Source organism: Equus caballus, chromosome 15 (assembly GCF_041296265.1).
Source record: "Equus caballus isolate H_3958 breed thoroughbred chromosome 15, TB-T2T, whole genome shotgun sequence".
Taxonomy (NCBI): Eukaryota; Metazoa; Chordata; class Mammalia; order Perissodactyla; family Equidae; genus Equus; species Equus caballus.
The window spans coordinates 70,688,031-70,712,005 of record NC_091698.1 but is presented as its reverse complement, the minus strand read 5'-3'; the positions used below and the strand labels follow the sequence as shown (position 1 = coordinate 70,712,005).

General features: G+C 38.8%; 1 protein-coding gene across 6 annotated transcripts in view; it reads right to left on the bottom strand.

The window, feature by feature from the left end:
* The window catches only part of THADA (THADA armadillo repeat containing), a 307,941-nt gene extending 285,758 nt beyond the window's left edge, over window positions 1–22,183 (bottom strand). For 2 of the 6 annotated variants that reach the window (XM_001498963.6, XM_070235534.1), the window contains exons 1-12: window positions 21,750–22,154; window positions 18,508–18,607; window positions 18,122–18,216; window positions 17,042–17,172; window positions 12,704–12,852; window positions 12,551–12,583; window positions 12,250–12,298; window positions 9,064–9,251; window positions 6,189–6,283; window positions 5,059–5,279; window positions 2,965–3,671; window positions 297–448 (exon numbers count right to left, since the gene is read on the bottom strand). In XM_001498963.6, coding sequence (XP_001499013.3) covers window positions 297–448; window positions 2,965–3,671; window positions 5,059–5,279; window positions 6,189–6,283; window positions 9,064–9,251; window positions 12,250–12,298; window positions 12,551–12,583; window positions 12,704–12,852; window positions 17,042–17,172; window positions 18,122–18,216; window positions 18,508–18,583 — 1,896 coding nt within the window. In that variant the 5' untranslated portion in view covers window positions 18,584–18,607; window positions 21,750–22,154. The other 4 variants (XM_070235533.1, XM_070235535.1, XM_070235536.1 and 1 more) reach the window with 4 other exon arrangements.
* Between the last annotated feature and the right edge of the window lie 1,792 nt (window positions 22,184–23,975).

The window sequence follows — 23,975 nt, the reverse complement described above, 5'->3', positions numbered from 1 at the left end:
TGCTCTGATCAGTCTCTGCTGAGCATTCCAAGTTCCCATGCTTAAAGGCACAGTTGTATCTGTATTTTCTTCTAAGAGTTCCCAGTTGTTTTCTGCAGGTTTTCTTATTCCCTCAACTAAACTCTACGTAGCCTGAAAGCAACGTCCACACTTTTCACTTTCTATCCATCCCCCTTATGGACCCCTTAAACCAGTGCTGGGCATAACATAGGGGCCTCTATAGAGGACTGTTAAATGAATAAATGAATCCCCTGATCTACTCCACGTACAAATGCCCAGTTACTTTGTTTACTTACTTGGCAGTGCTGATGAACTAAGCCCTGCTTTATTCTTGCACTGGACACAAGAGTTCCCCAGGCATCAGTTGCAGAGTGAAGATGTCCATGAGCTCTAGCTGTTCGTAGACATGCCATCAAAGCTCCCAGAGCCCCTCTAGTATTAAAAGATCCTAAGGATGGAAAAGATTGCCCTTGTCTCAAAAGCACAATAACAAAGACTACTACTGCGCTATGTAACAACTACCACAATTTTCATGTTTCCAATTAACAATATATTTCAGAAATAAAAGTCATATTTTAAACTCAATTCTAACATGAATTAAAGTTCCTATTATAAAATAATCATTATTTAAAATGATTTAATAGATTTTATATCAATTATTTCAAGTAAGCATAATCTTATCGCTAACTTAAAGAAACTGGTTTTTTTACAAAGCTTCTTTATTTTCTTAATAAAATACAGATATAACAATAGAAAATCCATTATCATATCTTCACATAAAATACTTCCCATTGGTCAATGATATAGATACATGCACACATATATATCTTGAAAATAGTCCACTTCAGAATAAATTGCACTTACTTTTTAAATTGGAAAGATTTACTTTATATTTTCTGATTAAGTTTTTTTTTGAGGAAGATTCGCCCTGAGCTAACATCTGTGCCAAGTGACCTCTATTTTATATGTGGGTCACCACAACAGCACGGCCGCCACTGAGTGTCATAGGTCTGTGCCTGGGAACTGACCCAGGCTGCCAAAGCGGAGTGTGCTGGACTTACCCACCTGGCCACAGCACTGGCCCCCAAGAGAGATCCTTTTATTTATTTAATTATTTATTTATTTGAAGAAGATCAGCCCTGAGCTAACGTCTGCTGCCAATCCTCCTCTTTTTGCTGAGGAAGACTGTCCCTGACCTAACATCCATGCCCATCTTCCTCTACTTTATATGTGGGACGCCTACCACAGCATTGCTTGCCGGTGCCATGTCCACACCCGGGATCCAAAATGGCAAACCCTGGGCCACTGAAGCAGAACGTGCAAACTAAACCACTGTGCCACCAGGCCAGCCTCTGATTATCTTTTTAAAAGATCCTTTTTTAACTCATTTTTCCCCCGGCTTTTTGAAACCACCAGGGAAAGTGTAGGAAGAGAGAGTAAGGGTGCTAAAGACCCCATCTATGCCATGCATCCCTAGTAGGAGTGGTGGGGTGAGGTAGGGGGACTCCCCACATGTGTATCTAGAAGAACTGAACTGAAAAAGTTTAAGGTCCCTACAGTGAGGCAATGGCTATATTAAAGTTTATAATCTCATATAACCATTCCTTTCTACAGAGTTTAATTTTACCGTTTTATAGGAATTCAGGACTTTTAAGCTTTTTCAAGTTTTTCTTTCATAAATGGATAAGGTGAATGTATAAAGGAACTTACTTTGTTCATTTATAAAATTTTTTAAAATTCCCTAATGCTGAGACATTTGGTTCAATATATATTGTTTATGCATATGTGTTTGAAGAAATCATTTTTTAATAAATATTTTTACTTTTTCCTTTACGGTTAGGAAATAAACCAAGAAGTGAATCAGGAAAAAGATTAGGTGGAGAAATATTTAAAATAATAAAAATCACTAAAATGACTTTCAGACAAAAACAGGAAAAATATTTCAGTGGCCGAAGACCATTATTTCTCTAAAAATAAACACTGACCCTCTCTGCATATTTTGGAGTTACTGTTTCTCCCTAGTAAGGAAGATAAAAGGAGAATCACACAGAACCTGAGCTTTCAGAGGCCAGGACGTCAGCCACTACCAAGGGGTCAGGGAGCGCTGGCTCACAGGGCCCCCTGACATAAAGATCAAGACTGCCTCACTTCAGAAGAGCTTCATGAATCCTCAGCTTTAGATGGCTTCTCAAAAAGGCAAGAATGACTGTCAAAATTTTCAAATAATGGCTCACTTTTGTGTACAGCAATCAAATTTTCCAGTTATCTCATGGTTCCTCTTTGAAGTACTGGAAGTTTTTAACTATTTTAGCTGGAAATCTTCGTAAGATATCATACAGGCTACCATATTCCTGCTTCGCTAAATGGAATATAATAATTTTACGACTCATGAGTCAAGATCATCATTTTCTATAACAATTACTGGACTATGTTTTCACGCAGTGATGCCTTTAGGGTGACTAAGTTTCAATGGAATGTTCACCCCTATTCTAAAGGACTACTGACAGCTGTTTCTTGAGGTCATGCCTCTAAATTTTTGTCTCTTCCCAGAGAGAAAAACTTGCGAATGCCAATTTACCCATCTTCAACCTTGCCTAAAACAATTTTTAATTACTGTTTCACTTGAATAAGCAAATTATATAAAACACACAAACTTTTACTCCAGTCCGACAACCAAATAACAAGAAAGAACTTGGCAAAATTAACTAAAACCTATTAATAAAGGAAAACCCATAATCATAACTGGAATCAATCCTTAGCTGGTAGAAATGACTTCAGCCAAAAAACTCTATTCAGCTATGTACAGGAAAATTCGTTTCAATCTGAAATCTCTATCACTAAAATCCTCCTTTACTATTCATAGAAGTAGTAATATTTAAATTTGAATACGGTCAACATCTGCCTGGGTACCTATACTTAAGCACCCTAACTATAAAGTACTAAAACAAAAAGTCATTCTCTTACCAGTTTTAGTATCAGCAGAAGTCTGAAGAATCTTTACCATGTAACTTAAGCTTTCAGGGTTGCAATTCAATAATTTTGGCAAGTAATAATCAATTACATAAGATTTCTGATCCAGGTTTCCCTCACACAGTATGAAAAGGAGAGGAGAAACCCAAGTCTCATGCCACTTGTCAATCCAAGTACTGTCGACAGCCTGAGATTTCAAACGACTCTTATGATTTTTAAACATGGTTTCCAAGAGGTCACTTGCATAAGGTACCAATGATTGGTCCCCCATCACCTCTAACATTTGTGATGGTATAGTTTTAGCTAATGCCAAAATATGCTCGGTTCCTATGTAATCTACTAAACAACCAAGGCATAAGTACTTTCCTTTAACATGCCATTCCAATCGCAAAAGGCTCTGAGTCAGTTCAAAAATGAAACGATCAGTAGCCAAATCTGACTTTTCTGAATCTGACTCTTCGACAGTGAGCTGATGCATTTGGAGAATATTTCTGAATATGATTTTGGTTTGGTGTCTCAAAGCATCCAATGGATGTTCCCAGTGGGTATAGACATATTCCAAAAGTCTCCCAACGATGCTTGAATTCCCATTCAGACTGTTCTTTAGGCTTGGGGAACTTGATTCAAGGACATGTATGGCTGAATTAGTCCAAGATGCCAAAATTTTAGACAGAAACATTTCCAGAGTTGATTCTTTGATCCTAAAGAAAAATAAGCCACATTATTATAAACTCACTAGTAAGAGAAATTTCATTTTATAATCATTTAGACTAATAAAATACAAAAAATGATAAGAATTCAATCATTATTAAATTTACAACAAACGAGGCCAAAACAGATCTCAAATTTGTACATGAATCTTTGCATCTTGTAAAAAATAATCCAAAAAGGGACAAAGGAAAATTCTGGGAGTGATGAATATGTTCATTCTTTTTATTGTGATGATGGTTTCACAGGTATTTTAAAACATGCTAGGGGCTAGGGTTGGGGAAGATTAGGGAACAGAGTTAATGAGGTTTCTTTTTGGGGTAATGAAAATATTATGAAGTTGACTGTGTAGATAGTTGCACAACCCTATGAATATACTAAAAAAAACCGATTTGCACATTTTAAATATGTGAATTGTATGGTATGTAAATTATAGCTCAATAAAGCTGTTATAAAGTAACACAATGAAGAAAAATTTTTACATTCTTCTAAAATATGCACAATTTTAAAATATATATAAACTGAAAAACATGTAAAAATTATTTTACAACATTGTACTTTTATTCCTTTATGGTCATTGCTATCAAGCTGTATCTACAGTTCAACATTTTAAGCACATGATCACTTTCAGGCATTATGGCAAAAAAACCCACAAAATATAATCCAGTGAAGTCAGAAGACCTAGTTACAGCTCTGGCTCAGGTGCTTATTAGCAATACACTCTGAGGTTTAAGCATTTACTTTTCTAAGCTTCACTTTACCCATTCCACAAATTAGATTTCCTATTCTATCTATCACACACATGAGGATCACACTGATTACCTATGTTAAAATTGTTCATAAACTCTAAAGCACTCTATATACAGAAATTTTTATAGTTTAAAAAAAAAGCTAGCATTATGGGGGCCGGCCCCGTGGCCAAGTGGTTAAGTTTGCATGCTCTGCTTTGGCGGCCCAGGGTTTCACCAATTTGAATCCTGGGCACAGACTTGGCATGCTCATCAAGCCATGCTGAAGCGGCATCCCACATGCCACAACTAGAAGGACCCACAACTAAAAATACACAACTCTGTACCGGGGGGCTTTGGGAGAAAAAGGAAAAATAAAATCTTTAAAAAAAAGAAAGCTAACATTACAGACTGAATGTTAAAATTAATTTTTGAAATGTTCACTGCAGGTTAACTTGCACCAATAATTTCTATAACTCTCTCTCCCATTATCCCATCTTCTCCTGTTCTTCATTCCCTACACATATCTCTTTTTTAATTTAGGATTATTCTGACCACTTTTCATTGAATTACTAAGTATGCTGGCTCAGCTGCCATCTTTTAAATGTCTGACAAGCAAAACAAAACATGAGACAGCAGCATCAAAACTCACTGCGAACTCAAGGTGAACAGCACGTGCACAGTATCCAAGAGCAGGGCCTCCCCACTTGGGCCCATCCTCCCATTCTGCCAGTCCAACATGGTGAGTGTCCCCTGACACAGGAATAAGAGAGCTGGGGGGGAGACATCAGCACCACAAAGGCTCTCGCAGCAGGTCAAAAACCACTCGGGGATGCTGGTGCGGTCCACTGACTGGAGGAGCAAGCTACCAATCTGAAACACACAGCAGAGCTGACATGTCTAGAGCCTCTAAAACTTTGCACAGCTATTTCAAAATATAAATCCAACATTCTCTTTCCCCCGAAACATCCTAGGAAAAATAACTGAACCTAAAGGTGAAAAAGCCACAAGTGTTGACATTATTGTATCACAAGGGAAAAATTAAATCTAAGAACATGAACCATTTTGCTGGTTTAAATGTACTGGCAGAGCACAACATATTGCCACCTGCAGGTGGACGAGCTTAACTAACGCTTTCTAGAGGTGATGTGAGAAAGAAAAACTTTTAATGTCACCCAATGATAGGTACTTTGTGTGATCTCCTAGAATAGTACACATCTATTTTGCATAGGTCAGGTAAAAAGTTAAAATAAGTTTCCAGACAACACAGTAATGAAAAAAACCTGCTGGTAGTAAAAACAAGGATGGCGGCCCAAATGATCAGACTATGCTTCCCATAAGACCAAATTCACTGAACGATTGATTCTAGGATGCTTCCTGTCTAAAGGACATTATTTGGGTTATTCTTAATAAAAAGAACATGTTTATCAAAAAGTTATTACTGTATATATCTACACATTAATCTCTGCAAAATTTTAATATTACAAATATTTTTTATAATTCTGAAAGATGGAACTGAACAAACAGCACTAGAAAAAGCTGGGATACACACCAAAAAATGTTGATAGTGATTATCTTTGTGAGATGGATTCACAGGTGACTGTTAGTGTCTTCTTTCTGTTTTATACGAATTTTTGGAATTGTCTCATTATAAGAGAAAAAGGTCAACAGAAAGATTCTGACAATGCAAAAATTTTTTTTTAATTCACTTCTTTAAAAATATTTTTAAAACATGTGTCTACCTATCAATAAAGTACAATACTAAAAAGGAGATGCACTTACCAAATCAGGAATCTTTTCAGGTGGATGAAACATAATCTTAATAAAAAGAATAACAGCTAATCCAGATGTACTCTGAACTGCCTGTAAGAGGTCATCTATTTGGCAAAAAAGGAGAGAGCATGTGTTAAATGATGATGGATATTCTGGAACAATGGAAAGAGCCGCAGGGTCAGCAGTCCCAGCTACATTTCTAGCTTGACCACCTCCTAGGTGAGCAGGCCTTGGGTGAGTTATTTAACTTCCCAGGGAGTCATCTTCCTCTTCCATAAAATGGGAAAATATATCTCCTATCTGACACAGTTGTTGCAAGGTTTAAATGAATAATGAACATAAAGGCTTTTATGCCCAGTATATAAACTCAATAAATGTGATTTCTTCCTCTCGCCTCTAACATCCATGCTCTCTTCCTCCCCATCCACGGCCTCTCAGCACATCTAGCAGCAACACCACCTGTCCCCTCCCGTCCCCTGATGCCTCTGCGCCCCAACCCCCACACACATTATTTCTTCTTAAGTGATGTCAGGGCCTGGGTAAAGAGCCTACATCAGTGCTAATTACAAACTTTGCTTTCACTGGCTCTGTAGCCAATGCAACCAAACAATCATGACCTGCTATCTTCTTCTGTTTTCTATCAGCCTCTGGTTTGTGAGAAAATATACAAAATCATATGATGAATTATTCAACCTGGGGTAAGAATTAAAAATACCTACTATAAATTACCTACTAAATGTCCATTCTGCCCTTTATTCCTGCTAACAGAACTGTGACTTTGAGTAGAGCATCCATATGCCCAGCAAAGGCAGGATACTTGCTTCCTCAACCTTTCTTACAACTAAAGGTAGCCATCCTTATGAGGGTTCAGGCCAATGGGACGTAAGCAGAAATCTTTTGGGTACTTTTGTTTTTCCTGATTAAAGGTAAAGATGCAACTGGTCCTCCTTCTTGCCTTGAACATAGACATAATGTCTGGGGCTATAGCAGTTCTAAGGCAACAAACATGTGGGTGAAAGCCAACGTGCTGAAGGTGGAAAGCAGAAAGGCAGAATGTTTGGGTCCTAGACTGCCTCAGTAGTTCTGCACCGCCTGCCTCTGACTTCCTGTTATGCGGGGAGGAGGGCAGGCAGATTTGCTTAAGTTCCTAAAGTTTGCTTTTCTGTTACTTGCAGCTAAACATTTTACTGATACATGAAGCTTTAAAATCCTGGGGAAGAATAGAACTGATAAGGTGCCATCAATTTTTTAGGAAAGAGGCTGCCTCATATTAAAATCATGTCTTCTCTGCATTTCACCAAAGTCTTTTTTTTTCAAATTAACAAATTCCTTTTTTAAAAAGCAAATATCCTCTGAAAAGACGTCCGTAAATTATGTCTTAATAAAAGCAATTTTACTTTCTTCTTAATACCTGAGATCCTAGGCAAAAAAAGAAATAACTGGACAACACCGCTAGTACTTTCACTAGTTAACAGAATTAAAAACATAAACAATGAGATACTATTTTATCCCATCAGCCTAGCAAAACCTGAGTCAGTTCTTATTCTTTACAAATAAGAGCTCTGAAGAGATCCCATTAACATTTTTAAATTAATATTCAAACATACATTACCATATAGAACAGGCGGTGAAGGGTGAAAAGGTAATTTAACTTATGTAGATATTTATGTGTTAGGCATCACTGTGTTAATCTCATTGTAATACAGAAAACCACCCAAAACAAATGTATAGCTTAATGGATTATTAAAAAGCAAACAATTGTACCCACCATCCAAGTCAAGAAATAGAACTCAGCCACCCAGCCCATAAGGCTCATCCACATGCCTCATTCTAACCACAAGCCCCCTCTCTCACCCGGAGTCAGCATGATCCTGACTTTCAGAGTAATGACTTTCTTATTTTTTAAATAGTTTTAGTAACCAAATGCACATCCCTAGATACTATAGCTTAGTCTTGTCCATTTTTTTAAAATTTGATATGTCTTTTAATCTACATTTGTCCTCTCCACCCTTTTCTTTTCATTACAATTTCTCTGTTGAAGAACTCTGGTCTTTTGACCTGTAGAGTTTCCCACAGTCTGGGTGTTGCCTTTGTTTATTCCTGGTGCAGTTCAACATGTTCCTCTGTCCTCTGCAATTTCCTGTGAATTGGCAGGTGACCGAGAGAGGGGCTCGGTCTCAAGTTCAATCCCTGTGGGAAGACCAGAGGTGGTAAAAGCAAGACTCTCAGAGGCCCGGGTCTGGTCCTCTGGTTCGGTAACGTGAGCAGGTGTTGATGCTTAACGCCTACATCAACTTACTAGAGTTTAAAAACGGTGACATTCTATCATTCCATTTTATCAGCTGAAACGCTTTTATAAAGAGACACTTCCTCTCATTAACTATTCGGTTTTCCAGTGCTACAGTTCATATGGATAGAAGCAACAAATGAGGTTTAAGGAGGAATAATGACCAGCTCCACAATGACCACTGTCATTATTTAAACATAACACTTGCTGCCGCTAAGGAGAAATGTAAGGGTCACACTAACCTCTCCAGATTGCCCTTCCAAATTTGGAAATTTCTTCTCAAAAATTTTCTCTTGCTATTTAAAGTCTGTGGCTTTTCAACACTAAGACTGTTAGGTTTTCCTCTTTGTATACAACACACACACACACACACACACACACACATTTAGAAAAGTCTTTCAACATTATCCCTTGCTGAATTGGTACATTTGAAAGAAAAAGCACTAAAACCTTGTAATCCAGGGCCTTTCCCCACTTTAAGGGGCTGAGGGAGGAGAAGTTTGACATCTCAGCTAAGTATCAAATATTTCATACTGTTATCAGCAAAAGGCGACTGACACTCAATTATAATCGTCATTTGTATGGTTTTACACTTACCGTCACTTACAAACTTGGTGAAAATACTCAGCAATCCACACATACTTTGCCATATGGGAGAACTGGAAATCTTCAAATGAATTCCCTGAAAGTCTTGTAGTTTCTGTACTAACATCATTGAAACTCTAATGCCTACCAACAAGTCATTCATCAATTGTGTCTGAACAATATGATTTCCGGCAAATTTTCTACAATGAAGAAAAGACATTATTACAAAAGAAAAGTCAAATAAAAATGTCATCATTTCTATCCTTCTCCAAAATAAACACATTCCAAGGGCCAAAGTCAACTTTAGACTATAGTAGACATTTATGCCTTTCTCTTCCATTCCCATAAACGTTCCAATTATGCAGACTTTATGGCAATCTCTCAACACTCTTAACTTACTTCAACATTTCCCTCTTTCTCAGCCAATGACTAACCTCACTTTTCTTTTTCAGAGTGAAAAAAACAAATCAAGAATGAATAACGCAATTTACCAACTTGAACACTCCCTCAACCTTGATACACTCTCTTCACCTGGCTTCCACGATGCCAGGCTCTCCCAGATTTTCTCCTCTTCTCCCTGACCTCTTTCTGTTAGAACTTTGCACCACTCAGTCCTTAGTCCTCTTCTTTCCCTTGATGCTGACCTCATCTAGCTCATAAACTTTAAATTATAATCTATATGCTGATAATTCCCAAATTTTTATCTCCAGCCCAGAGCTCTCTTTCTAATTCCAGGCTTGTATATGCAACCTTCTATTCAATATCTTCAGCTGGATGTCTAACAGACATCTCAAACTATACGTACTTATCTTCAACTCCAAACTGGCTCCACCTACTGGGATCTCTATCCTACAAAAACTTTGTAATCATCCTTGACTCCTCTCCTCCTCATCCCATCCTGTTGGTTCTACCTTCAAAGTATATCCAGAATCAGACCACCTCCCCTGCTCCTCCTGGCCTGAGCCACTCTCACCTCTCCCTCAGACAACTACAATAGCCTCCTAACTGTTCTCCCAGCTTCTGTCTTTGCTCCTCTCAGTCTGTTCTCAAAATGGGAGAACAGAGTGATGATATTAAAACATAAGTCAGGGAAAAAAGTTTGGGAGTTCCTCAAAAAATTAAACAGAGAATTACCATATGATGCAGCAATTCTACTCCTAGGTATAGGCCCCAAAGAATTGAAAGTAGGGACTCAAATGTTACTTGTATACCTTATTCATGTAAGCCAAAAGGTAGAAACAACCCAAATGTCCGTCAACAGATGAATGGATAAACAAAATGTGGTATATACATATAATGGAATATTATTCAGACAGAAAAAAGAATGAAATTCTGATACACACTACAACATGGATTAACCCTTAATATACTGTAAGTAAAATAAGCCAGACACAAAAGGACAAATATTGTCTTCCACTTATTTGAGGTATTAGAATATGCAAATTCAAAGAGTTAGAAAGTAGAATAGAGGCTACCAGGGTTTATGCAGAGGAATAAAAAGACAGTGAATTGGGGCTGGCCAATTCACTTAACCGAGTGGTTAAGTTCATGCGCTCCACTGCAGGTGGCCCAGTGTTTCGTCAGTTTGAATCCTGGGCGCGGACATGGCACTGCTCATCAAACCACACTGAGGCAGCGTCCCACATGCCACAACTAGAAGGACCTACAACGAAGAATATGCAACTATGTACCAGGGGGCTTTGGGGAGAAAACAGAAAAAAATAAAATCTTAAAAAAAATACAGTGAATTTTCTTTTGGACACAGTGAATTTGAGGCAGCTGTAAAACATCCAAGTTAAGATGTCCAGGAGACAACTGACTATATGAGTCTACCACTCAGGGAAGAGATCTAATTTGGAGTGACAAATCTAGGAATCCTAAGTACAGTGATGGTGCCTGACACTAAAGAAGTAGATGATATAAAGCAGTCAGAACAAACAGAATAAAAAGGACAGAACCCACATTTAAGAGATGAGCAGAGGAAGAAGAGCCTAAAAGGAGACAGAAAGAGCTCCTGGTAAGGCAACAGGAGAGCCCGGGTTAAAGAAGGCGCACAGATATTACTCCTACTCTCCCCCAGAACCTCCCTACACCAACAGCCAGAGGATGTAAACACAAAAAGACACAAACACACAAGGGCAGCAAAAACACAACAAGACGATAATAAAATTTTAGAAGCTACAAAGCAGACAGAGGAGTGACAACTGACTTAGCAGAATCAAGAAGAGTGAATACTAAGCCAGAAAACAAGCCCAGAAGCAACCTGATTTGCAGCCCCAAAAGGCTAAGAAACTGTTGGCACCAGGTACGCCATGATGTGGAGGGAAATGTAGGGCTGAAAACAGGAAGACTGGCTACAAGTCTGTTGAAGAAGAATAAGAACTCTGGATCATACCTCCAAGCCAGCAAACTGGTTTACCTCTAGAGAATGTAAAACAGCAGGCGTGCAGACAGGAAGACAGTACAAACATAAGGTAGTGACACCATATTGCAAACAGGAGAATTAGGTAAATAAATGCACAATGAATGCCAAATGCCAAGCTCTCAGCTTTCCTTCCCCATCAGCAAACAGAAGATGCTTCCACGGTGAAACCACTACCCATGCAAAAGACATAGATATTTACATCAGGGTTTCCCCAAAGAAACAGCTAGACTAGCCTACAATAAAAGCTGCAATCAAGCCGATCCATATGCACAGAGATTCAAATCAACTCTCAGTGCCCCATTCTTAAACATGAATGCTCAGCCAAGGATCACCAGCCTTCTGAGGAAGGCTTCTAGCAACAAATATAGTGACCAAAAGCAGCAAACAGACAAAAAGCAACGTGGAAGAAATAGAGACTATCTAAAGACAAGAAAATTTAAAAAAACAAAAAGAAATCATTAACATCCTCAGAGAAATAACAGGGCATACTTTCATCCATGAAATAAGAACAGGATGCTACGAAAAAGGAACATTCAAGTAGAGGAAAGAGCTCTTTCCTTTCTCATTTATTCTCATAATAACTTACCTGATTTTTAAAAGTTAAATATCAAACCTCTAAAAAATAAATTTAACTAATTAGGCCTAATATTAACGGAGAGGGATGGAAAGGAGCACATCCTGGAACCTTTTTTAAAATTTCCTCGTTCGAAGACAATGCACAACTGCAAGTGTGCACACACACATGCACAAACATGCAAATGTATAACACTTGCCTATTTTCTTCCGAGATTTCAATTAAACTCTTCTGCAGAAAATGAAGCACTGAAACACAAAGAATATAATGACAAACCAGAATTTAAAACTGTAAACTTTAACTTCAGTACAAGAAAATATTTTAAATCACTGTTACCTAAAATGATATCACAGCATAGCAGTAGAAATTTAAAAGGAAGGAGCATGAGACCTTAGTCATCTACGTGCTCTACCTAGTGCCAAGAACCGTAAAAGACCCAGTTTCAAAATGACTCATACAAGCAGTCACCTCTCAGAATGAAATAAAATAATAGGACTTACCATTTTTAAGAAGATTACTAACACTTGTTCTTCCTGTGGGGGGAAAAAATTAACACCGATAAGGAGTCTCAGGACCAAACTTAACGTCATTTAAAAACAATGATGTAATGACAGGTGTTAGCCAGAAAAAGTACTAGAAAAGAGCTGGCTTACCCAAGTTAAAGTTCTCCATACAGGAAGACAAATTGTCAATGACTTTCCTATAAGAGTATAGATCAGTAGAATCCAAGTCTTCCTGAAGTCGAGAAGTAAAACTTTGTGCAGCCTCAGTCAGAAAAAACTCAGGTAGATCATCTAGTGAGCTAGAAAAAGAACCAAATATTAAAAATCTGACAATCTTGTAGCACAAGGATATACGGGGAGGGAAGGGAACCATTACAAATGAAGGAAAATTGAACTAGACCTTCAAAATACAGCCAAGAAAATTTTCACTTTACACCGCTATCACTGGAACTTTCTGGTCTGTCACCTCTCACCTGGTCTCCCGGCTTCCACCTAGCTTCCCTTCCATCCCCCAGACTATCCTCAACAAAGCAGTCACAGCGACAGCACTAGAATGCCATGTTAGTCCTCTGGCTACAATTGTCAAACAACGTCCTTCTCAGTCAACGTAGGAACCAAAGTGCCTACAATGATTTACAAGACCCTACGCAATCTGGCCCCACCATGAGCTCTCTGAGCTCATCTCGATCCTTGTTCACTTAGCTCTAGCTACGTGGTCTTCCTCTGTTCTGACAAAGCGTCAAAGACTTTGCTCTTGCTACTTCCTCCACCTGGAACACTTTTCCCTCAAATATAACCAATAATCATTCCCTCACCTTTTTTAGGTCAATGTCAAATATCATCCTGTCAATGACATCTGAGCAAAGACATCTGAAGTGACCACTATATTTTAAACTATAACCCTCACCTCATCCTTGGTGCTCCCTTTCCCCCTTCTCTGCTTTATTTTTATCCAGAGCACTCATGCCCTCTAATTCTATGGATTTTGCTTATTTATTTTGTCTATTTTCTATGTTCCTCTTAGAATGTAACCTCCTTTCTAGCTGTTTTATTCACTGTATCCCCAATACCTAGAAGAATACTTGACACACGGTAGGCAGTCAATAAAAATTTACTGAATAGATAAATTAAACTTAATGTCAATTTTACCTCAATTAATGTAAATCAAAATCAGTAGGCATTTTTAAAAATTTTGAACAGTTCTAAAACTCTTCCAGAAAAAAATTCAAAAATATTAATATTGTAAAATATTGAAAAAGAAGAGTCACTAGAGGGATGACTTGCTCTAGTATATAGTTAAACCACATTATCAAACTATAGTGAATAAAAGTGTGGCGTTGGTATGTGAACAAACAGCTCCAAGTCTAAAATCAACCTATGTTTATATAGGAACATAAAACGTAATACGATGGCATTCCAAATATGTGGAAAAAGATCAACTATTCAACAGTTTGGGGATCAGTGGCTCCCAATACGGAAAATAAAACTAAGTTGGATCTCTACCTCACACTACATTGAACACTTAATTCCAGGTAGACTTAAAAGTTAAACAAAAACATAAAAGTATTTTAAGAAAAGACCAGCAAGTAATTTTATATACAGTCACAGAACACATAACGATGTTTCAGTCACCAGCGAACTGCATATACAACGGTGGTCCCACAAAATTAGTACCGTACAGCCTAGGTGTGTAGTAGGCTATATCATCTAGGTTTGTCTAAGTGCACTCTATGATGTTCACACAACAATGAAATCACCTAAAAACAGGTTTCTCAGAATGTATCCCCACTGTTAAGTGACATGACTGTAATCTTTAGAGAAAGCATACGTAAGCAAGGCATGAAACTCAGAAATCCACACTAAGAAAACCATTAGTAGGATTGATTACAAAAATTTTTTAAAATTTCTATAAAGCAAACACCATAAAAGTTTAAAGACAAGTAACAAACTAAAGGAATAGGGGCCAGCCCGATGGCCAAGTGGTTAAGTTGGCACGCTCCACTTCGGCAACCCAGGGTTTCGCCGGTTGGGATCCTGGACACAGACCTAGCACCGCTCATCAGGCCATGCTGAGGCAGCGTCCCACATAGCACAACCAGAAGTACTCACAACTAGAATACACAATTATGTACTTGGGGGCTTTGGGGAGAAGAAGAAGTAAAAACATAAATAAATAAAGGAATATATTTGACACATGATCTATATAGAGCTCTTATAAATCAAGAAGACATTCTATGGTTGGCTGCCTTCCTGCAGGCATTCTCCATGCCTTTCTTTGCTGGTAAAGCCCACCTCCCATAAAAGAGGCTAGAGGTGTGAGATTCTTGCCTCCTAGTCATTTTTTACAACCAGAGGAAGAGCATATGACCCAATCCTGACAACGAAAATTGATAGGAAGTCTCCTGGGACCTTCTGCAAAACGTTTTTCTCTCTAATAAAAAGAGATGTAAAAGAAGAAATTTCCCTTTTGAAGTTGAATGCAGTAAAGTCTGTATAAGGTGCTTGTAACTGCTATAGCCCCTTGTAACTCTGAGGGAAGATATGGCCAACACAGTGGGAGAGAGATGGAAAACATCAGGATCTCTGATAATGTTGTTGACCACTTCACCAAAACCCCAGAACTGGCTAGTATCTGATCATTTGCTTTGTCACACAATAAAAAATTTGCTCAAGAAAAAAAAAAAGACATTCTAAAAAGAAAAGATACAAAGATACGTAATCACAAAAAAATGTGAAATAGTCAATCAAACTCCACACATTAAAACAATGTTCAATCTCACCCAGTAATCTGGGAAATGCAAATTATAACATAAAATTATTTTCATTCATCATATTTTAAAAGATTTAAAGACTGATTTTATAAAGTGCTGCAAAGATATGAAGAAAAAGGCACTCATTCACTGTCAGGAGTGCAACTTGAAATAGTTTTTGGGGAATATAACTTAGCAATATCTATCAAAAATTTTGACAGGTATAAATTTGGTCAAGAAATTCCACTTCTAGGAATTCATCTCAGAGAAGTACACGTATACAATTATATACATGATTAAGAATATCACTGCACCATTGCTGGAATAACGAAAACTTGAAAACAAACTAAATATCTACCAATGGGAAAGTGATTAAATAATATAGAGTATGGTACATATAAATTTTGGTACATTCATATTATAAAATATCTATAGCTGTTAGAAAGAATAAGGATTTTTGGTGGGAATGTAAAACGGTGCAGCCAAATGGAAAACAGTATGGAAGTTCCTCAGAAAATTAAAAATAGAATTACCATATGATCCAGCAATCCCACTTATGGGTACATATCCAAAAGAAGTGAAAGCAGGACCTCAAAGATGTACTTGCCCACCCATGATCACAGCAGCATTGTTCACAACAGTCAAGAGGAAGAAGCAACCCAAATGTCTATCAACAGATGAATGGATGAACACAATACGGTATGTACATACAGTGGAATACTATTCAGCCTTAAAAAGGAAGGAAATCCTATCACGTGCAACAACATGGATGAACCCTGAGAACACTAAGTCAGTTATAAAAAGACAAATACAAATATTCTTCTTAAAGGAGGTATCTAAAGTAAGCAAATTAATAGAAACGAAAGTAGAACGGCGGTTGCCAAGGGCTAGGGAGAAGAGGAAATGGGGAGTTGTCATTTAATGGGTACAGAGTTTCAGTTTCAGAGACCCACTGCACAGCAATGTGAATATACTTAACACTACTGCACTGTACACTCAAAAATGGTTAAGACGGTAAATTATACATTTTTTACCACAATTTTAAAAAAAAGAATAAAAACTATGGTGACAAGAAAATATCTCTAAGACATTCTTTACTGAAAAAACAAGTTACAGAGCAATATTTAGAGTACAATCTCATTTATGTAAAAACTAAATATCACACACACACTAAACCCAAAGAAAAGGTCTACAAAGACAGATACCAAAAGTTAAGTGATGACCTTTACTATGGAAAGGATAGGCCAGAAATAGTGAAATACAAGGCTCACTTTTCATTTTGTATACTTCTATATTGCTTAAGTTTTCACATCAAGCATATATTCCTGTACTATCTGTGTAATTAAAAATCTGTTTAAACCAAGAACAGATGGGACAAATAGAGAAAAAAATAGCAAGGTGACAGATTTAAATTTAACCAATAATTGCCTTAAATGTAAATGGACGAAACCAGCAGTCAGCAAACTATAGGTTATAGTCTGTTTTCTTAAGGCCTGTGACCTAGGAAGGCTTTCATATTTTTAAAGGGAGGGAAGGAGGGAAGGAAGGAAGGAAGGAGGGAGGGATGGAGAAAAGAAGGAAGGAAGGAAACAAAACAGAGAAGAGACTGCATGAATGAAATTGTTAGTGATATATTTCACCTCAGTTTTACCAAACCAGGAAAGGAACATCAAATATTGGTTACTTTTGCCCAAACTGAACATTTATAATGCCTAACTTCCCTTCTTTTTTTCCTTACCTTGCCAAGACCTTCTTCAAGGGATTCTTTAGACTCAAAGAAAGATAAATGCCTGCTAAAATATCCAAACAACTTCGAATAGTGGGATCACATACGCCATTTTTATTTGCCTTCTCCAGTAAAGGTACAATCTATAATCCAAAAAATTCAAAGTCATAGTAATTTTTCTTAATATCAAGTATAGCAAAACAACATGGATTCAAATACTCTCTTAAGTCTCAATCACAATGTGAAATATCTCCCAAACTGCACCAGTAAGAATACTGATTTACGGGCCGGCCCAGTGGTTAAGTTCGCACGTTCCACTTCAGCGGCCTGGGGTTCAGAAGTTCAGATCCCAGGTGCGGACATGGCACCGTTTGGCAAGCTATACTGTGGCAGGTGTCCCACATATAAAAAAGTAGCAGAAGATGGGCCCGGATGTTAGCTCAGGGCCAGTCTTCCTCAGCAAAAAGAGGAGGATTGGCAGCAGATGTTAGCTCAGGGCTAATCTTCCTCCAAAAAAAAAAAAGAATACTGATTTAAACACCTGTTTCAGTATTTAACCTTTTTAATCCATGCCCCTAACTCCCACTTTACCCTCCAGACCCACCTTTATTGAGAATTACAGACTTGTTAATGGCTTAAGGTACAGGAATTCTGTAGTACTATTAAAAAACCAGTAACACATTTAATTATTTTCCAAAAAATATTATGCAAGTTCAAATGGTAAATCCTAATACTGAAATACTAGTAAGGACAGTCTTTACATTTTAAACTAACTTTTTAAAGTGCCTGCTAAAAAGTTTTAAAGATTCAGAGTAATAGAAATATTTTTTATCACCACAAAAAAAGGTATGCACAATTATCTCATTATCCTATCTATTTACAGCTCCAATGGTGATGGTAGCCTGAATATGCCTTCTTTTGCTACTTTGAATAAAAAGATATGATACAATGAACAGAAAAAACCCCTAACCTATTCTTTAATGATACATTGATATTAAATAATCAGGAGCCAAAAACTGCCAGTTAACTTAAAAAGTCCGTAACAGCACAATAATCTTCAAGATGCATCTATGAATATCAATCCAGCCTTACCTGTTTAACATAATGGATCTGTGACACTCCATCGGTGAGTTGTACACAATGTAACAGCAAAGAAGCTAGATTTTTCCCTTCCACATCAGCCAAAGCTACATAACACATACACAAAAATTTCTTTAGTGATTTCGTAATAAATGAATGAGTTTCCCTTTATTATGCATTCTATAAAATTTAAATATTTATAAACAGACCAAAAAAAAACAGGAAGAACTTAGTCCAAAGATAGACTTTTAAGAAAACCATTTTACATCCAAAACTGAACTTGAAGAACATGGAAAATTAAAAAGCAGGAGTTTGAACATTATGTGATATGGAGTCCTAAAAACAAAAATTCTGTTTTCAACCTAGAAAAGAAACAAATGAAGTTAGAAATCACTTACATCTCAAAGTTTCAAGGTCCTGACGACAAATGGTCAATGCAGCAACTTGCATTTCTTTCTTCTTCTTTACACCCATTTTAAATATAATCAAGAGTAGTCACTACAAGAAAGAAGAGTTTAAGGCACTGTCTAACAGGGTTTCTGAATCTTAGTACTACTGACATTCTGGGCCAGAGAATTCTTTGCTGTGGGGTGTTGTCCTGTGCATTGCAAGACGTTTAACACATCTCTGGCCTCTACCTACTAGATGCCAGTAGCATCCTTCTTCTCCCAAGTTGTGACTACCAGAAAATGTCACCAGACATTGCCAAATGTCCCCTGGGGAGCAAAGCTGCTATAGGTTGAGAACCACTGGTCTAACGATTTCTGAGGAAGATTAGCCCTGAGCTAACATCTGCTGCCAATCCTCCTCTTTTTGCTGAGGAAGACTGGCCCTGAGCTAACATCCGTGCCCATCTTCCTCTACTTTATATGCGGGACGCCTAACACAGCATGGCTTGACAAGCGGTGCATAGGTCCACACCCGGGATCCAAACCAGTGAACCCCAGGCTGCCAAAGTGGAATGTGTGAACTTAACCACTGTGCCACCAGGCTGACCCCAGAAAAAACTTTTTTTAAGATCAAGAAGAGTATATTATTGTCTAAAGTTATGACCCAGTCTTTGTATTTTAAAATACAGCAAACCTTCATTTTAGTAATAACAAAAGAAACCGGCACAGTTTTTCCAAAAATAAACTGGGCCTAACTAACCTCAGTGACTTCTTACACTGACAGATCACGAGGTATCATAACACTGTTTCTTGACTTCTGCAAAGTATTTAATACAGGAAACTTCTGCATTATATCCTTCTGAGTTTGCTTATAGTTAACAGAGTTTTCGTTAACAAGGTTCTTAATAGGCTGAACAAACATACTCAAAGAATACAAACTAATAGCACCGTGCCATTCAGAGAGAAGACACTAGGGAAATGCCACACTGGGCTCCTTTCCCAGTGCAGTTAGCATTTTTAACAGTGTTTATGATGCAGACATCAGAGGACACAACATAGGAAATTTATAAGATACAAAGCTGGGAGGACATGCTGGATGATAAAATCAGGACTGAAAAAAAGCCCAATAAACTGAAATAAACTTAGCAGGATGAAATAGAAATAAACGTAAAATGCTGCATTTAGATTAGAAAAATATAACATAGAAATATAGGAAGTGGAGGCAGAGTGAAGCATAATGTGATTTGAAACAGTTCCATATGTAAGCCAACAGCACAACTGCTAAAAAGCACACTAGAAGTCAGCTAGGTTAAGGGAGCACATGACCCCCTGGTCATCCCCACAGGTAGGTGGCATGTGGAGCATTAGGTGCACTGCTAGTGGCCACATCCTAAGAAGCTATAACAAATGATGGAGCTTCCAAAGAACAACCAGATTTCTGAAGGTCCTACAGAGCTCCTCCTTCAGAGAACAGCTCAGTTAACCAAAAGTGTTTGGGCTGGAAAAAAGGGGACAGGACAAGTGCCTTAAAATAGCTGCTGGACTGTTTTGGAGAAAAGGGGAGTAGACGTCTTTTGTCCTGCCATAGGATTAGGAAAAGTCAGTGCGAGCTTCAGCAGGGCAGATTCCAGCTCAATACAAAGGAAGAACTCCATGCTCCAACTATGGAATGGGCTGCCTTTTAAGCACAGAATATCCACACACTGGCAATATCCTAACAGAAGCTGAATGAACCCTTTTCACCCGGACTCCTGCAATAGCCTACTAACCAGTCTCCTCACTTCTGCCCTTGCTTCTGAAGAGTCCATTCTCTTCACAGTCATCAAAGCAATCTTTTAAAAACTAATCAAATCTAATTACTCTCTTGGGTTTTCCAAGGGCTTCCAATTACCCTTAGAACAAAATCCAAACTTGAGACTTTGGCCTTCAAGGCCCTCAATAATCTGGCCCTGCCTTCCTCCACATTTCATCTCAAAGCAATCTTCTCTTCACCATCTCAGGGGCTCTGCATTTCCTGATATCTCTGACTGTTAATGCTGGTTCCACCAGATCTTTGCAAAGATGACTCCTCATCATTGGGGTCTCTTCTCGAATACCCATCCTAAGAGAAGCCTTCTGTGACCACTCCATCTAAAATGCCACGAGTCCTACTCACATACACACCATTTTCATTACTTCTTCTTCACAGCACTTACTAACACCTGAAATGACATTGCCTTGTTTAATTTGTACATTGTCTGTCTCCCCTAGTAGAAAATTCCACGAAGGCAGCAACTTCAATCTGTTTTGTCCACTGTTTTAATTCCCAATTCCTAAAACATGACCTGGCACATATAAGCGCTTAATAAATATTAGATAAGTAAACAGATTAATTAATTAACAAACACTCGTCAGATGTTCTAGAAGGGACGTTTCCCTTTAACGGCAAAAAGGTGAACTACGTGGTATCTAAAGTATACCCTTTATATAAGTGACAAGCTAGGCCAGACTCTGAACAACCTATGGTCCATTTGCAAAGTAAGAAATCAATACACTGATGGCATGTGAAAAACCACTTAACAGGAAATGGCAATAAAAATGGACACAGCTAAAATGGCATGGACAAGGAAAGAATCTGAAAAGTGACATGATTAGATCTAGGGGAATAACTGCGGGTTATTTCTTACCAGAAGTAACCATTTACAAAGTTTAGAAGAAACAGCCACGGATAACCGGGAGGTGATTCTCTGGTAAATGGTGAGTAAGTTTGGAGCAAGATTTGATCTAGGAACTTTCAAGACTACACAAAAATAAGCTCGGTGCTTATGCATGCTCAATGGATGCCTAAAGGTTTGTCCTGATGAACTAGGCCTCCCCAGTAGGGGAAAATCCCGTGCCCACCGTAAGCGCTGCTTAAGTGGCCAGAAGATGCTCAGTAATTTATACCCCTGCTGGGTTCCTCTGGCTGTTTCCCTTTTGAACCCCGCTTAGCTCCCATCTACATCTTTCTGGTCGACTCACATAAATGTTCTTTGGGCAATTTCCGAACCACGTGGAGTCCGCGGAATGAGAGGTGAAAAAAAAATGGTTAAAATGCTGTCTCCACGGAGACCTAAGCGACCGGAAATCAGTTTCACAACTGTCAAATTCTCGCGATACTAAAAGACGGGAATTAGTGTGAATCGCACAGATGCTCTAGCAAAGTGACCGAGCAGAGCAGCGGAGTGAGGCGCCACCGCGGGTCTGGCAGATAGGACGTCCGGGAGCCAAACCTCGTGCCCGTGGGCGTCTGAGAAGCGTCGCAGCCGCCTGGATGAGTCCCAGAAGCTGGTCTAGCTCTACGGTGTCTCCGTGACTCGCAGCGTGGTCTGCTGTCGACTACCGGTCTGGGCGAAGGGAGGGAGCAAGAGGGCCTGAAGAGGAATCATCGCGAGAATTGAGCTAATGCGCTTTTCCAATCAGGAGTTCGTAGAGGTCGTGACGTCACTGGGGAAGGCGTGTTCGTGAGTGGATTTGGTTAGATGCCGAGTTTGAGGAGTGCCCGGTGCCCTCAACTCGGCGGCTTGGAACCCGAGCCCCTCTTTCCCCTTGGAGAAGCCTAGGCTGCGACCTCCGCACCCCTCAGTGCGTAGGAAGCACTTTTACCTCCACCCAGATATTCCGCCCTTCTCGCACTCAGCTTACCCAGCGCAGAGACGGGGAGTCTAAAGAATTTAGAGCCGGCGAGATGGGGTAGAGGATGGGACAGGCGTGGAACCGAAGTCACAATAAGGAATTTGACGAAAATGAGAAATACCAAAATGAACTAACGTATGCCGGAGTGCCTTTATTCGTTCAGCAAATAGTTAATGAGCGCTGTTGCCGGAGCGTTGCCAGGTGCTAACCTTGAGAGTTACCGCCTGTTTAGGGTACGTGTTTTACACAAATTGTTAGATGGTTCAGTCCTTTAGGAATAAATAATTAGGTGCCAAACACTACACTAGGAGCTGCGACGGGGGTAAGATCAGGAAATAGACGTGGATGCCATGTTCAGGTGCAATTAATTTGGGAGATACTGAGTAACATTCCACTTCCCCAAACCTTTCCTCCGATTGACGATTTTAAGTTTTTAATCATTACTTTTTTGAATTTTATCTCACCTTGCCTTTTTCTTCTTTGTAGATTTACCACGTGTATGTATCACTAAACAATATCTTATTTTGTTTGATTTTGAGCTTTTTTTTTTTTTTGAGGAAGATTGTCGCTGAGCTAACATTTGTGCCAGTCTTCCTCTATTTTATGTGGGACACCACCACAGCGTGGCCTGATGGGTGGTGGTAGATCTGTGCCTGAAATCCAAACCTGCAAACCCAGGGCCTCGGAAGCGGAGCGCTGCGCCACCAGCGCCCGGTTTTGAGCTTTGTTGATGCACTCCTTCATGTTTTCTCTAGGACTTTGCTTCTTTCAGCACTGCTTTTGGCATCCATCCACATAAAAGCATGTCTCTTATCACTGTAGTTCTTTTTTTTTTTTCATATTGGCACCTGAGCTAACAACTGTTGCCATTTGTTTTTTTTTAATTCTTCTTCCCAAAGCCCCGTAGTACACAGTTGTATTCTAGTTGTAAGTCCTTCTTGTTGTGCCGTGTGGGACTCTGCCTCAGCATGGCTTGACGAGCAGTGCCATGTCTGGCCCAGGATCCAAACTCAGGAAACCCTGGGTGGATGAAGCAGAGTGTGAACTTAACCACTCTGCCACAGGCGGCCCCCACTGTAGTTCTTTCATTGGCTCTTGTCTAGTATTTCATTGTTTAATATACCACATTTATGTATCATTCTACTCTAGAGATTTGGATTATTTCGAGCTTTTGCTCTAACAATGCTGTGGTGAACTTTCTGTTATATGTCAGCTAATGAGTGTGTGCAGAACTTTACAGCAATTTTTTTCTAACATTTTTAACAGGGACTTACAGTAAGAAATTCACTATACCTTGAACGGTGATACTACCACATACATAACTGAAAGAAAATTTTCTTGAAGTATTTGTTACACTTTACAGGAGCTATGTGCTCTGATATTTTTTATATTTTTTTTAAATTGTGGTAAAATACAAATAACATTAAAATTGCCACCTTAACCATTTTTAAGTGTTTTCTTTTTTTTTTAATATAGTTTGTTGTTTCAGGCCCATGGAAATAACTACATAACGATGGATGGAGCCCAACCCTTTTTTAATCCTGGCCCAACCATTTAAAAGTGAGGGGCAGACATTGTGACTCCTCACCCCACACAATGAGGGGGTGGGCTAGGAGGGGAACAAATACAATAAACATGTGAAAAGGTGGTAACTGCTATAGGAAAAATAGGGGGAATGGAAGATGGCAGAAGAGAGGGGAGATTTGTTGCTATTTTAAATAAGGTGGTCAGGGTAGGCCTCACTGAATAAAGATTTGCACCCAGAGGAAAAGCGTCCCATATGGAGGGAACAGCCAGTGCAAAGCTGTTAGGGCGGGAGCTCG